This window comes from Zea mays, chromosome 2, assembly GCF_902167145.1.
Source record: "Zea mays cultivar B73 chromosome 2, Zm-B73-REFERENCE-NAM-5.0, whole genome shotgun sequence".
NCBI lineage: Eukaryota > Viridiplantae > Streptophyta > Magnoliopsida > Poales > Poaceae > Zea > Zea mays.
In genome coordinates this window covers 176,747,610-176,764,577 of record NC_050097.1, presented here as the reverse complement: position 1 = coordinate 176,764,577, position 16,968 = coordinate 176,747,610, and the positions used below count along the sequence as shown (strand labels likewise).

The 16,968-nt window shown below is 40.1% G+C and overlaps 1 protein-coding gene and 1 pseudogene across 1 annotated transcript; both read left to right on the top strand.

Annotated features, from left to right (window-relative positions):
* The first annotated feature begins 3,730 nt into the window (after positions 1-3,730).
* Positions 3,731-6,733, top strand: LOC109944042 (uncharacterized). The gene is made up of 9 exons (XM_020548472.2): positions 3,731-3,773; positions 4,242-4,377; positions 5,254-5,329; positions 5,408-5,549; positions 5,634-5,910; positions 5,999-6,083; positions 6,162-6,286; positions 6,377-6,448; positions 6,547-6,733. The coding sequence occupies exons 3-9, from the start codon at positions 5,268-5,270 to the stop codon at positions 6,621-6,623; spliced, it is 840 nt and encodes a 279-aa protein (XP_020404061.2). The 5' UTR covers positions 3,731-3,773; positions 4,242-4,377; positions 5,254-5,267; the 3' UTR covers positions 6,624-6,733.
* A 700-nt stretch (positions 6,734-7,433) lies between these two features.
* LOC103647335 (uncharacterized) lies at positions 7,434-15,640 on the top strand (annotated as a pseudogene).
* Positions 15,641-16,968: the final 1,328 nt, after the last annotated feature.

Sequence of the window (16,968 nt, the reverse complement as noted above, 5' to 3'; positions counted from 1 at the left end):
ATCATTCATTCAATGGGCCATCCCAATATCTATTGAAGAATTCGAGCGATCGAATATTAGACTATCAATTTTATGATCATATATCCGTCCAACAAACCATCCCATAACTTCATTAAAATCTCTACTACTCTATATGAGGTTAGTGTAGGCGTGCACAGCTCCTGTTCTGCCTCCCGCGATCGGCTGCCGCCGCGCCAGCTCCGCACGCAAATCACGCCGCCGTCCTCGCGGCCGCATCGCCCCCGCACATCCCTGTTCTGCCCGCACGCGAGCACGCCGCGATTCTTTCCATCCGCGCTCGCCTACCGCCGCGCCAAATCCGCCGCACGCGAGCACGCCGCGATTCCTTTCCATCCGCGCGCGAGCACGCCGCGATATCAGGTCCGCTGCCGCTGGAAGGTGCCCGCCCCGCAGCGGAGAATGGAAGGCCCTCACGCCCACACGCCCGCTGGAAGGTCCTTGATTGAGCGTACGCGGATGGAAGGTCACCGTACGCGGATGGAGGACGCGGATGGAAGGTCCGTGGCCAAATCCCGGGATCCGCAACCTCCTCCTCTATCATGGACGCGGATGGAATGTCAGAGATCTCCGCTCAGGTCCGTCAATGGAAGGCAGACCTCCCTTGAATGGACTTTCCATCCGCCCTCACAAATTACAGACGCCAGTGAAGCGACGGGTCCCTTTATTTCCATCCGCCCTCAAGAATTCCAGACGCCATTGAATCCACGGGTCCCTTTTTTCTCTCGTAGCATCCTCCTTGGACGCATCCGTTTTTTCTCTCAGAGCATCGCCCTCAAGATTCCACGGGTCGCTAACGTCACAGTGCTGAAGGTCAGTGTTTCATAGTTTGTTTCTTGTATCGTAGTTTGTTTCTTGTGTTCATAGTTTGTTTCTGGCGCACGGGTCAGACGCATATGATTAGTTGTTTCAGGAATTCTGGAATTTGATTTAGAAATAAACTTGAACTATGAGTTATGCAATAGATTTAGTTCACCAAATCTGGTGTACGGTTCGCCAAATCTGGTGTAACTCATAGTTCACTGGAATTCTGGAATTTGATTTCTGGCGCACGGGTCCCTTTTACTCTGAACTAGGAGTTATAATCTGAAGAGTTATGCACTTCTCTTTTACTTGAACTATGAGTTATAATCTGAACTAGGAATTCTGGAATTTGTTTACTCGGGCATCGCTTTAAAATGCTAGCTTTAAACCAGTTTGTTTCTTGAACCAGTTTGTTTCTGAAATATGATTAGTTGTTTACTCTGAACTATGAGTTATAATCTGAACTAGGAATTCTGAACTAGGAGTTATAATCTGAACTATGATTAGTTGTTTACTCTGAACTATGAGTTATAATCTGAACTAGGAATTCTGAACTAGGAGTTATAATCTGAACTATGAGTTATGCACTTCTCTTTTACTTGAACTATGAGTTATAATCTGAACTAGGAATTCTGAAATTTGTTTACTCGGACATCGCTTTAAAATGCTAGCTTTAAACCAGTTTGTTTCTTGAACCAGTTTGTTTCTGAAATATGATTAGTTGTTTACTCTGAACTATGAGTTATAATCTGAACTAGGAATTCTGAACTAGGAGTTATAATCTGAACTATGATTAGTTGTTTACTCTGAACTATGAGTTATAATCTGAACTAGGAATTCTGAACTAGGAGTTATAGTCTGAACTATGAGTTATGCACTTCTCTTTTACTTGAACTATGAGTTATAATCTGAACTAGGAATTCTGGAATTTGTTTACTCGGGCATCGCTTTAAAATGCTAGCTTTAAACCAGTTTGTTTCTTGAACCAGTTTGTAATCTGAACAACTACTCATAATTTTTCGTGTGTTCTACCAGTTCCTGCTGATATATAATAATTGCTGCAATGCGAATTCCTTTACTTGTGTTTATTCGGATTACGTCTCTGGATTAGTTATTACCTAAGTGTTGTACCTTGCACTTTGATTCAGCATTGGATGTTTAGGTAATCTATATTTGAGACTGGCTGTAGTCCTTGCTGTTTTTTAGGGGAGCTCTTAAGTTATTTTTTCCTGTATTTGAGGCAACTCTTAAGTTATTATTGCTTGCTGCATTGGATGTTTAGGTAATCTATATTTGAGTCTTGCTGTAGTCCTTGCTGTTTTTTTAGGGGAGCTCCTAAGTAGTTGTTTACTCGGACATCGCTTTAAAATGCTAGCTTTAAACCAGTTTGTTTCTTGAACCAGTTTGTTTCTGAAATATGATTAGTTGTTTACTCTGAACTATGAGTTATAATCTGAACTAGGAATTCTGAACTAGGAGTTATAATCTGAACTATGATTAGTTGTTTACTCTGAACTATGAGTTATAATCTGAACTAGGAATTCTGAACTAGGAGTTATAGTCTGAACTATGAGTTTTGCACTTCTCTTTTACTTGAACTATGAGTTATAATCTGAACTAGGAATTCTGGAATTTGTTTACTCGGGCATCGCTTTAAAATGCTAGCTTTAAACCAGTTTGTTTCTTGAACCAGTTTGTAATCTGAACAACTACTCATAATTTTTCGTGTGTTCTACCAGTTCCTGCTGGTATATAATAATTGCTGCAATGCGAATTCCTTTACTTGTGTTTATTCGGATTACGTCTCTGGATTAGTTATTACCTAAGTGTTGTACCTTGCACTTTGATTCAGCATTGGATGTTTAGGTAATCTATATTTGAGACTGGTTGTAGTCCTTGCTGTTTTTTAGGGGAGCTCTTAAGTTATTTTTTCCTGTATTTGAGGCAACTCTTAAGTTATTATTGCTTGCTGCATTGGATGTTTAGGTAATCTATATTTGAGTCTTGCTGTAGTCCTTGCTGTTTTTTTAGGGGAGCTCCTAAGTAGTTGTTTACTCGGACATCGCTTTAAAATGCTAGCTTTAAACCAGTTTGTTTCTTGAACCAGTTTGTTTCTGAAATATGATTAGTTGTTTACTCTGAACTATGAGTTATAATCTGAACTAGGAATTCTGAACTAGGAGTTATAATCTGAACTATGATTAGTTGTTTACTCTGAACTATGAGTTATAATCTGAACTAGGAATTCTGAACTAGGAGTTATAGTCTGAACTATGAGTTATGCACTTCTCTTTTACTTGAACTATGAGTTATAATCTGAACTAGGAATTCTGGAATTTGTTTACTCGGGCATCGTTTTAAAATGCTAGCTTTAAACCAATTTGTTTCTTGAACCAGTTTGTAATCTGAACAACTACTCATAATTTTTCGTGTGTTCTACCAGTTCCTGCTGATATATAATAATTGCTGCAATGTGAATTCCTTTACTTGTGTTTATTCGGATTACGTCTCTGGATTAGTTATTACGTAAGTGTTGTACCTTGCACTTTGATTCAGCATTGGATGTTTAGGTAATCTATATTTGAGACTGGTTGTAGTCCTTGCTGTTTTTTAGGGGAGCTCTTAAGTTATTTTTTCCTGTATTTGAGGCAACTCTTAAGTTATTATTGCTTGCTGCATTGGATGTTTAGGTAATCTATATTTGAGTCTTGTTGTAGTCCTTGCTGTTTTTTTAGGGGAGCTCATAAGTTATTTTTTCCTGTATTTGAGACAACTCTTAGTTGTTTACTCGGGCATCGCTTTTGGTTTCAAAATTTTTAAAATGCTAGCTTTACAAACGTGTTCATAGTTTGTTTCTTGAACCAGTTTTTTACTTGTAGTAATCCTGATAACGTACAGAAAGAAGTCCCAAGTGATTTTGAAGAACTATACCTTCAACGGCAAAATCCAAGGTAACTTGTGATGAACAACTACTCATATTTTTTCGTGTGTTATACCAGTTCCTGCTGATATATAATAATTGCTGCAATGCGAATTCCTTTACCTGTGTTTATTCGGATTGCGTCTCTGGATTAGTTATTACCTAAGTGTTGTACCTTGCACTTTGATTCAGCATTGGATGTTTAGGTAATCTATATTTGAGACTGGCTGTAATCCTTGCTGTTTTTTAGGGGAGCTCTTAAGTTATTTTTTCCTGTATTTGAGGCAACTCTTAAGTTATTTGTTCATGTATTTGAAACAGCTCTTAAGTTATTTGTTCCTGTATTTGAGGCACTGTTCCTGTATCGTCTTAGTGGAGCTCTTAAGTTATCCTATGTGTTTTATTTTGCAAAATTACTCATTCTTAACAAATAGTTTGTTGTTTACTGAAATTGATCATAGAGTGTTTACTGAAATTGTGTATCGTGGTTTCATTGTAGTAGTTTGTTGTTTCATCTAGCGAGGTGTCTGTAAGAAGGAAGGGATAAGGCGTTTGGTTGACCCGGACCGAACGGCAGGACACCGTCGGGGGTTCGCTGCAACGCATCGACGGCTTCCGCAGCTTCTCAGGCCAAGGTAAGCTTTCAAGCAAATTTGTTGCTGCAATTGTTACATCAACCTGAGATATGTTAGTAAATTGCCATACCACTTTGTTTCATTTTTTCGATCATGTTTCAGTTGATTTTTCTTAACAAGCAATGTTGTTAATGCCGTGTATGCTTGTGTGTATTGTTGGTTTATATTGGGGTATAAAGTTTATATGCATTCTTCCGGTATATATCGGTTGATGCTAATCTCTACTACTATAAATCAGAACAATAATTCATGTTTTTTGTGCACACATATGTGCAGCTATCTGTATGGGATCTCAAGGCTATATATCCTTGCTCTCCCTCCTTTTGTATTGGGGTATAAAGTTTATATGCATTCTTCCGGTATATATCGGTTGATGCTAATCTCTACTACTATAAATCAGAACAATAATTCATGCTTTTTTGTGCACACATATTTGTGCAGCTATCTGTATGGGGTCTCAAGGCTATATATCCTTGCTCTCCCTCCTTTAAAATAAAATACTTGTACCGAAAGACCCGTACACCACGAACATGTTATCAAACATCTAGCATTGAAGAATGCACCCAGGTAGCTGATAATTGAAATAGACCTCTGTCTGCAAAATCTAATGTGTAGCAGACTTTAGTAACAAGCACAACCTGCACAAATTGTTTGAATTAAGAGAACTATTTGTTTGAATTAAGTTTTGATTCTCACCTGTAGAGGCTTCATCCATACTCACAATATTCAGTGAACTATTTGTTTGAATTAAATTTTGATTCTCAACTGTCGAGGCATGATATATATTTTCATGAACCATTAGACAACAATATAATATTGATCCGCGAAAGTATGACATGTGTTCCATTTAATTTTAAATTTTAAATTATGTTAAAGGCTACAAGGTTTTGATGGAACCGGTCGTATTGAACCGTGAAAGAGCCGCAGCTGACCGCCTAAAACGGATGCCTATGTAAGTTATTATAAATATATTTACACAAAATTTGTCTATCAAAGTTATGACCATTATTTAGTCGTATGTTTAATATAGCTTCAGATTGTTCGACGACTACCGTGATGAAGATTTTTATGGGCTTCCGCGGAAATACAGTATTGTCGCTCGGGTCGAAGTTAAATTCCCGATTGAACCACGTTTTCGTGATAGACAACATTTCGTTTTGTCTGACATCAATGTAAGCCAACAATTCTTTAAGTTTCATTTTCAAAGTTACATGATATTCATACCATGGCCTCATCTCCTACTGAAATACTATTAGGGAGCCAAGATCGAGGCCATAACATATATGTATGAGACAGTCAAACATTTCGACAATTTGCTCCATGAAAAGCATGTTTACAAGATGCATAATGTGAAGTTCAGTCTTCATCCGGGTGAATTTAATTTTCGTCATCTAAATGGTCCCATGGAATTGTGTCTTGACCAACAAACTATCGTGGAGCCATACACTGTTCCAATTCAGATGGCGCCATTCCCAAAACAAATACTATTGAACCTTGCTGATATTGCCGAGTTGCCAAACAGGACTTTAGTCGGTAAGAATATATCGAACTCTTAATATTATTAATATATCGTTTACACAAAATTCAGTATTAATCCATTTATAAACTGTTATTTTTGTAGACATTATGGCTGTTGTAGTCCACTTGGATACAATACATCGCACAATGTGGGGCCCTTTCAGAAAGATTGTTATAATGGATGCTAGGTATATTCTGTTAATTGTCGAGTTATATATCCAAGTCTAAATATTACTAACCTATTCTTACCAAAATTAATGTCGTAGGGGATATTTACATATCATTAAAGTTTGGGGTGACCTACTAAACAAAAATGCACTCCGCTGGGCGTTGGCTAAGGAGGATTATGGCATAATAATTGGGACTATGTTTAGACGGTTCAGAAGACAAGGTACATCATGTCTTTACGTCTTTCAAAACATCTGTCACTAGGTTTTGCTTTATAATGATTCGTAACGGAGATTTAAATGTGTAATTCTAGAGTGCCTCGAGTCTTCGGATCATACCGCAATACACTTCAATCCGTTCCATCACAACACCCATCATTTTCGACGTAAGTATATTCTAAAAAAATAGTTACATTAAATCGTGATTGTTTTCATTATATCATGAACTACGTGTAGATGTGATTAATTGTGGCATTCATTGCAGCAATCCAAAAAGCTTTGGTGGCGCTGAACAACCGTCAGTTTGCTGTTACATTTCTTGAAGAAGAAAGGCGTAGATAGATTCTACAAATTCGCAAAGAGCAATAATTGGGACTATGTTTAGGCGTAGAGAGATTTGATAGAATACGTGTCGTACTGTTATTGAGCAACCAAACGCAACAAGAGGCAAACTTGTATGCCTATGAATCTTGTTTGTAATACCTATGACATGGGTTTAATAAGAGATATTTTGTGAAGTTTTTGACCGTGCAAATGATAATTAAATATTTTGTGCGAAAATTTGAATTCCCGTAATATTTTGTGCAAACAGTCTCCAAATCTGTAGGTAATCCTGATCACCCCTATCTGTTCTTTAAGCTTTCAGTTTATTTACTGACTAAACCATATCGCTTTGTTTAATTCTCTTGAAACATTCTAACCACAGCCCTATCTGAGAGTGTTGTAAAATCAGTATATAAAAAAATGTGAACAGATGACTCCGAGGGTGGCAAAATGCCACCGATTCCTTTGTCTCTTTAATTCTGATCGGAAAAGTTGGAAAACAAAGAAGGAAATGTTACCAAAAGAAATATTTGAATTGGGTGAAGGAACAAATCACAACCAGATCAAATGCACTATTACACTTTGTTGCTTGTAAAATGTGGTTAGGTAGACACAGGTCAATACCGTTCAGATTATATAAGCACTCGGCTCGCCTGAGGATGGATGTATGTGAGACCTGAATTTGTATGGTAGCAACAGCGTGGTGATTGATTTACTGCTGTGAATCCCTTGCTTTTCAAATCCATGTGTGAGGAATCTCCTTGCTATTTGAATGGCAAGCGGAATTCCTCTCCATGGATCCCCTCACAAGTCCCTGATCACCAAATCAGACCTTACTCAAGTACTGTGTGAAAACTTAACTAAGCCATTCCACTGTCCATGATAGGGTTTCTTTATGGAGAACGGAGAACCAACAGAAACAGATCAGATGGAACATAATGATGGACGCACACCATTGACAAACATCTCAAACACCATTACTATAGGTAAAGGTTATTACACGCGTGCCGATTAACGTTTGAAACGTAGTATTAAGGGTAACACTAATACTAAATTTTATATTGTAGCTGATGAAAATGGATCGAAAAGGCTTGGTCCAAATGTCGATGCTAAGGAACGTAAGAGGCAAAGGGAAAGGGAAAGATATGCCGCGATGACCGTTGAACAAAAAAACGAGAAAAGTAGAAAACGTCGTGAAGCAAGCCAACGAAATAAAGGACCTCCTATACAAACAGAGGGATCTACAGGTGATGAAAAAGTTAAATTCCTAATTATTTTAATGGATCCTCTTGTGGATTAGTGAATGTCTATTAATCTTATTTTGGTTTTCATTTTGTTTCATAGTTAGTCTTTCAGATGGCTGTAGCACAATTGATTTCACAAACTTTGCAACACAAGGTATTGCGGGTATACCTATCACAATTTTTTCCACCGATCGTTTTATAAATACAGAAATACAGATTTGTAGCCATGAAAATCATTTTGCCACTGTTGATTTGGTAGTTCCAAATGTGAATCGAGATGATGATAGCGATTGGTTGCATAGGAATGAGACATTCAAGTCAGACGATGTTTTCACAACAAGAGACCTTCTGACACCAGGTACATGACTGTTCACTCAACTAATTTTGCAAAACAGCTGATTTCATGCGGTTTAACGTATACATGCCTTATTCCAGGCGGTGTGCATGAAACTGTTGGTAACACGCCTAACTATAATTTGGGAAGGGCTGCCTACTTTAGAGAGCGGTACAAAAACTTAACTCCAGCCGAGAGGGAGCTTAATCGTGAACGCCTTAGGTTGTATAATAATACACCAAAGCGGAAAGGGTCAAAGATAAAGTACATAAGAAAACGTAGAGCACTGTTGGCTGACACATTGAGTCAGGAGTCCATCGCCATAGAGTCCCCAACATATACCCCTGAGGTTGTACACCCTACAACAGATGCAATTGAACCTAATGGATCCGCTCTTACCCCCCTGCGACTGGGTTATCCCTGATATCGCCAGTAACCCGTTCCTACCAGCTTCAACACAGACCGAGGATGCCGATTCACTGCATATGTCTACTAGACCACTAAGACGTAAACAACATGTGCCACGTGGTGAAAGACAAGCTATCTTAGCCCGTCGAAACCGGCAATTTGAAGCATCCATTTCAAGGAACATGGCTACTGTGGCTGAGGATATCATTAGTGACGCCGAGGAAGGGGATGATCGGACACAACCCCATATGACTGCAAAGATCAACAACAATGGTAATTACTATCATTTTTATCCCCCCCTTTTATCCTGAATGCCCAGGTATTTTATGTGGCTTGTATTTTCACCCTCCAGTTGATGACGATGACGGTGTCGTATTTGAAGACGATGCTGATGAGAACGAGGGATACCTATTCGCTGGGCAATGTACTAATTTCAATCTTTTTATGATATGATACAAATGCTTATATAAATACATATATGTCTTACTCATTGTTTCCAAAAAAATATCAGATGAGGATACCGATGAGGATATAGAGATCGATGGTAGTCAAGATGAATCGAGTGCCATTGATGTTCCTGACCCGTACGACAAGGTGTATAGCAACATCCCTGAAGAAACCCATATGCTAAAGACTGTTCCCAACTGCGGTTATTGCACCGCGAAGAAGTTTGAGTATGAGACACCTGGTTTTTGTTGTCGTGGTGGGAAGGTTGAGCTAGCCCCACTGGAGACCCCTCCCCAACTCAAGAGGTTGTGGGATAGTGCAGACTCTGATGCTAGGCACTTTCGTGATAACATTAGGTTTTTTAATGGCCATTTCTCTTTCACTTCCCTATACTGTTGCCTCGATAGTATGACAACTAATGTAAGGGATTCTGGTATATACACGTTCCGAGCACAGGGCATGATGTATCACAATATCAAGTCATTTGGTAGGGATGGTGGGGCAGAGCATAAACACCTTGAGCTTTACTTTTATGATGATGATCCCACTCTCGAGCATCGGTACCGTAAGTGTCGCGAAGAGCATCAACAGAAAGACAAAGAGGTTATTCGACAGATAGTCGACATACTACGTGGAAACCCGTACTCCGAGCACCTTAGGACCATGGGTCACGTTGAGAACCTTGATGACTATCGTATCGCGTTGAACCTAGACCAGACGTTGAACCAGAAGACATATAACACACCTCTCACTTCGGAGGTGGCCGCTGTCTGGATCGAAGGGAGCGAAGGGCGAGGCCAGTTCAGCAAGAGTGTTATGCTCCATGGGAAGGACAGTTCAAGCCACTGCATCCGCTCATACCATGGATGCTACGATGCATTATCATATCCATTGTTCTTCCCTAGAGGCGAACTTGGCTGGCACGCAAATATCCCAAAGGTTGGAGTATCCATGGACGAAGTGGATGCATACCGTGCGACACATAGGGCAAGTAATGCAAATGATGAAGATGCGGGTTAGTTGTTTGTTTATATTTTGAAATATTTGCGCATTATTAACTATTTTTTCATCATCACTCACTTTATAATCCTTGCGTATGCAGAATCTCCTAGCCATTTATGTGTGTCTGTACGTGACTACTACTGCTACAAATTCCAGATTCGCCCCGGGGTATTCAATCCTATACTTCATGGAAAGCGGCTTTTTCAGCAGTTCGCGGTCGACACGTACATAAAGATTGAGAACTCTCGTTTAGATTACATACGCAAGAATCAGGATCGGTTAAGGGCAGACCTGTACCAGGGCTTGGTGGATAGCATGCTAGATGGAGATATTAGAGGAGAGAAGGTTGGCAAGCGAACTGTGCTGTCGACGTCGTTTATCGGCGGTCCTCGTGACATGAGACGTCGGTATATGGATGCTATGGCTCTGGTGCGGAAGTTTGGTAAACCAGACATATTTCTTACCATGACATGTAACCCTAACTGGGATGAGATAAGGAGGGAGCTTCTCCTTGGACAGACACCGCAAGATCGTCCGGATCTTGTAGTGCGTGTCTTTCATGCGAAGCTACAAGAGTTAAAGCATCGGCTGACTAAACAGGATATTCTTGGTAAGGTCCGAGCCTACGTCTATGTCGTGGAGTTTCAGAAGCGGGGTTTGCCGCATGCCCATTTTCTACTCATAATGCAGAGGAAGTACAAGCTCACATGTCCTGAGCAATACGACCTTTTGATCTCAGCCGAGATCCCAAGCAACAAGTACCCTGAACTACGAAAGATGGTTATCAAGCATATGATGCATGGCCCGTGTGGGTCGCTAAACCCTAACTGCCCATGCACTAAGGGTCGTAAATCGTGCAAGAATCATTACCCTCGGTCTTTCAGTGACACAACCTTGCAAGGGAAGGATTCGTACCCTATTTATAGACGTCGTGACGATGACCGTAAAGAAAAGGTCCGAGGGTGCGAACTGGACAATAGATGGGTTGTCCCTTATAACCCATACCTCCTTCGTCTCTTCAACTGCCACATCAATGTCGAGGCATGTGGGAGCATCAAGGCTGTTAAATACCTGTTCAAATACATATACAAAGGCCATGATCGTGCGTCTGTTGTTATGAGAGATGCGAGCAAGGCAGATGATGATGTTGATGAGATCAAGCAGTATAGAGATGCAAGGTGGGTGACTCCTCCGGAAGCCTTGTGGAGGATATACGGCTTTGAGCTTAGTCAGATATCTCCACCTGTTATGCAGCTTCGACTCCATCTTCCAAACATGCACATGGTGGCGTTTCACGAGCGGCAAATGGTCGAGCGAGTCGTCAACCGTCCAGGTGTTGATAGGTCGATGCTCACATCATATTTTGAGGAGAATAGGCTACACGAGGAGGCTCGTGGCATCCTATATCGTGACTTCCCTGAGTGGTACACTTGGCAGAGTGGTAAGGGAAAAGTATGGCAACGGAGGAAACGAGATACAGGTGGACAAGTCGGTAGGATAGTCTCTGCTCATCCGGCTGAGGGGGAGCGCTACTATCTTCGTGTTCTCCTAAACCACGTTACTGGCGCCGCCTCCTATGTGGATCTAAGGACAGTTGATGGTGTCACCCTACCGACCTTTCGTGAGGCAGCAGAGAGAAGGGGACTACTTGAGTCGGACAACACACTGGATGAGTGTCTCACTGAACGTGCTCTTTTCCAGATGCCATCGTCGCTGCGACGGCTTTTTGCCACAATACTGGTTTACTGTGAGCCAAGCGATGTGGCTGTACTCTGGCAGAAACACAAAGATTCTATGTCCGAGGACTATCAACACAAGAGTCAAAACAAAACTCATGTTGAGCAGATGGTATTGATTGACATTAGGAACATGCTGCAGTCAATGGGAAAGGACATAAAGACATTCCCTCTACCTCCTATGATCGACGCGTATGACGATGCTATTGGTACTGCTCGAGAGGTTTACGAGGAGGAAAGTATCCAATCGACAGTGGAAGATGTGTCTCTTAAAGACTCTCTTAACGAGGAACAGAGGGCCGCCTATGATAAGATTATGTCTGCCGTTGACACCGATCAGGGCGGATTATTCTTTGTGGATGGACCTGGTGGCACCGGGAAGACTTATCTATACAGAGTGCTGCTCGCGACGCTACGCAACCAGGGAAAGATTGCAGTGGCAACAGCTACATCTGGCGTTGCGGCTTCCATAATGCCTAGAGGAAGAACCGCCCATTCACGCTTCAAGATACCACTCACTATTGACGATGGCGTTGTATGTAGCTTCACGAAGCAGAGTGGAACAGCAGAGTTGCTACGGAAAGCATCTCTCATTATCTGGGACGAGGCTTCTATGACTAAGAGACAAGCCGTGGAGGCACTGGACAATAGCATGCGCGATATAATGGGTCGCCCTGCACTACCATTTGGTGGTAAAACCATTGTCTTCGGTGGAGATTTCAGACAGGTCTTGCCTGTTGTTCGTAAAGGGTCAAGGGCTCAAGTGGTCGCGTCATCGCTACGAATGTCTTACCTATGGGAGTCCATGTCCCACTTAAAGCTTGTTAGCAACATGAGAGCAAAAAACGACCCTTGGTTTGCAGAATTTTTGCTGCGCGTAGGCGGTGGAACTGAGGAAACAAATAGTGACGGCGACATTCGTCTTCCTGATGATGTGTGTGTGCCTTACAGTGGGAGTGACAACGATCTTGACAACCTAATAGACTTTGCTTTCCCAAATCTCAACGAAAATATGTCTGATTCCACCTACATCACTTCAAGGGCGATACTGTCAACACGGAACGACTGGGTTGATATGATAAATGTTAAGATGATTGATCGTTTTCAAGGGGAGCATATGGTGTATCATAGTTTCGATAGCGCCATGGATGATCCCCACAACTACTACCCACCCGAGTTCCTAAACACATTGACGCCTAATGGGCTACCACCTCATGTTTTGAAGCTCAAGATTGGATGTCCTGTTATATTGCTCCGGAATATAGACCCTGCAAATGGACTTTGCAATGGCACCAGGCTGGTCGTTCGTGGCTTCCAAAGAAATAGCATTGACGCAGAGATTGTACTGGGTCAACACGTTGGAAAACGGATTTTCCTACCACGTATACCGTTGTGTCCCTCCGATGAAGAGATGTTCCCTTTCCAGTTCAAAAGAAAGCAGTTTCCTGTACGGCTTAGCTTTGCAATGACGGTTAACAAAGCACAGGGTCAGACTATTCCCAATGTTGGTGTATACTTGCCTGAACCAGTGTTCTCTCATGGCCAACTATATGTTGCTCTATCTAGAGCGACGGCCCGATCGAACATAAAGATTCTTGTCATCCCAGCTGTAGATGGGAGGAAAAAGTCAAGGAAGGGTGTAAAGAAAACCCCCACCGTAGATTGTGGGACATATACCAAGAACATCGTCTACAAAGAGGTCCTAACAAATTAGACCCATGGTAAGAGTTGCATGTTCAGCTAACAAACTAATAGGATGATGTTTGTCTTATGTTTGATTGGTCTGGTGTATTATCAAGTCATGTTTGCATGCTACAATTGTTTTTATTAGAGCCGCACATGTTTGTGTATTATTAGAGCATGCATACTATCTTAAAGTATTGTTGAGTTTTGGATCATTTGTGAAATTAGCAATAATAATTTGTATGCATCTAACAATTTGTTATGAATGTAGGTTTTTGTCCCGCGAGAATGGAATCTCTATTTGTAGGCTTGTCTCATAACAAGCCAAAAAAATCGGTGGCAACCGCAATAGTTCGAGAAGGTATTAAAATTTTCATAGTTCTGTATGGATCAATTTGTATTTTTTGTAATAACTAATTTTAGTTTTATCTCATGACTGGTTGCTCCTAGACTATATTTGCACGCAAGGTGATCTTGCTCTCATCGATTTTATCAAGGAAATCCCTTGTGAACCAAGGGTAGAAGTCGTTCTTATTGATGATGCCTTTGTTGAAAGGAAGTGGATGGAGTGTTTATTTCAGCCGAGCGCATATTTAGGTGACGAGGTAATCCATGCTTATTTTTTATATTTGGCGACGTTGTTATGTATAAGTTTTTTTACTCATCCTGGTATTTTTAACCACAACTTACGCACTTGCAGGTTATAGACTGTTACATAAATTTGATAAAAGCTCAAAAGCATCTAAAGTGCTGATCTGGAGGTCGCGTTCACATAGAAAATGCTTTCCAGTTCAATTTCCTGAAGCGAGATGGTGATCTTGAAATTAAAACAGAGGAGCTATATCCAATTAAAGACATGACACACATATGTAGCGCTGAACGAAGGGTGTTACTTTACCTAGACCATGACATGGTACATATGAGTTTGCAATCTGAACAGTTAGTGTTTATATGTATTTTATTCTTATGCAAGTATTTATAATTGTTTTGTAGGTGTTTATTCCGATAAACATCCGGGAGACGCATTGGTATCTTGTTGTGATCCATGCAAGAAATATGGAGATACAAGTGCTCGATTCACTTGGTACTTCACAAGACCGCAAAGACCTCACTGACTCTGTGAGTATGCACAAACTAAACAATTATGAATTCAATATTAACTTATCCCAATCTCTAATTTTATTTTACCATATATAAAGATTAAAGGACTACAAAGACAAATAGATATGATATCTCAACGTAAGGAGTTAAAAGACCACAGGTGGCCAGACCTCCAAGTTGCTTCTTGGCCGCTCAGAGAAATAGACATGGGATATGCAAAGCAGACAGATAGGTACGTCCTAAGATCTTCTTTACCAATTTCTTAATTCATACTAATCTTTATGTTGGTATTAATGTATATTGTAGCTCTTCATGTGGCCTCTTTCTTTTGAACTATATCGAATACTGGTCAGGGGATGAACTGTCTGACAGTTTTACCCAGGTATATTATTATACTACTATGACATATATGGACATCTACAGTCAGTGTTACATATATAATGCTAAATAATTGTTTCTTATTTGTAGGATGACATGTCACACTTTAGGAAAAAATGGCTGCTATATTACTATCTTCAGACCTGAATAAGAGAAGGGGGTGTCTGTTATACAAAAATGAAAAAGAAGTTGACTCTGGAAGCCCATCTGATGTTGAGATATTAGAAAACCCAACAGATTCTAATAAGAGGAAACTACTCCACGTGCTTGATGATAGCGAAGTAGTGTATGAAGATGAGGAAGGCCCTATTACTCAAGCAGACTTGCAAAGGTGGTTTGTTGATGATTGGGATAAAAGAGCTCCCGTAAAAGTCTCTAACGATGGTTGCACCAATGACTTTTTAATGGTTGGTCTTTCCACAAAGGACATGCCAGTGACCAAAGCCGATTCAATAGATGTTTTATGTGATTATATCATGGCAATAGAAGACGATACGACACTAGAGTAAGTGCTCATTGATTTATTTATTTTATGTATATCGACTACTAAGATTCTTGATATAGAGTTTCGTCATGCTACATTACAGGAGAACATGGGTGCGAAGTTTCAATCCTTTTAAGATAGAAATATCTGTCAAAGACCTGCAAAACATATTAACGACAACTCAAGATATGATTCTAAGATGTTTTGATATGGCTGTTCGACTGCTTGCCAATAAAGAGTCACGTAGACCGAAAGAAGAAATCATAAATAATAGAAAGCATTATATGGACATGCGTTTTTGGGTAAGTTTGTTTCCAATCATTAATGTATTAATATATAGTATCTATATCTAATCATCATGTGTACATGTATATATACTGTCCAGAGAATGGTTGGTTTTGGTAAACTTCCAAAGTACCATCAGGATCCTACAACAGAAGAGTTAGCCAAAACACTCGATTGTTGGCCATCAATGAATTATTATATCACGGGTTGTAGATATGTAAGTATGTGTTCATTTCGAATGTATTTATAAAGGACACTTCTGTTGTAGGATCCTAACGACTGATATTTTGCAGGTTCTCATGCCATGGAAATTCAATGGATGTCACGCCCTTTTCGTAATAGATCATGTTAAAAAGCATGTGACTTTTATCGATTTTACACCGACTCAAGATTGGTGTAAACACATGCCATACAAGAGGTTCGCGGAAGTGATTATCATGGCCTCAAAAAAATATAAGATTGCTTACAACAAGAAACGTTCTGGATGGGCTGAGGATATCTTTAAGTGGGAACATACAATTCAGATTGGTGTTCCAATTGACTTAAGAGGGTATTTTCTTCGTACCACCTTCTCAGCAGTTTAAATTTTTTCTATGATAATCATTGTATAAAACATAGTTGCCCAAATATTATTCTATAGGTTTAATACCAGCTACCTCGTTCTATAAGCTATGGCTATGTGGGGGAATGACAGACGACTGAAATTTGTTGGGGTGAGTGTAGTACGTTTGTTTTATGTTCAAAACTTACATTCTAGCTATCTCGTTCTACAAGATAATATGTTTTATTCTCTTATCTCTTTGTCTGTAGGATGCAAAGACTCTTCGAAGAAACTTTGTGATTGATCTTTTAAGTTACGAGGACAATTCGTGCCGATATGCCATCCCTGCAAACATACAACAAAGACTTGTCGATATCGCTAAAAAGGATTAGCTGATTAGTGAACAGTTGTCGACACATTTGTCTGTAACTAATTTGTGTGATATTGATAATGTTTTCCACACGTATTTTGCATATTATAGTGATGTGTGTTGCTCCGTATCAATGTTTCATACAAATCTTTTACTTCCATCGCAACGCACGGGCACATATCTAGAATATATATTGTTATCGTGTTATTGTACTGTTCCGTTGCATATTATAGTGATGATAGTGCAAAGTGTGTTAAAAGGTAAGGGCAGCCATAATGTACAGTGCTGTAGTTGTATGTTTCATTTCTTTCTCTAATAAGTATTATATCATTTGATCAAGATCAAGTCAG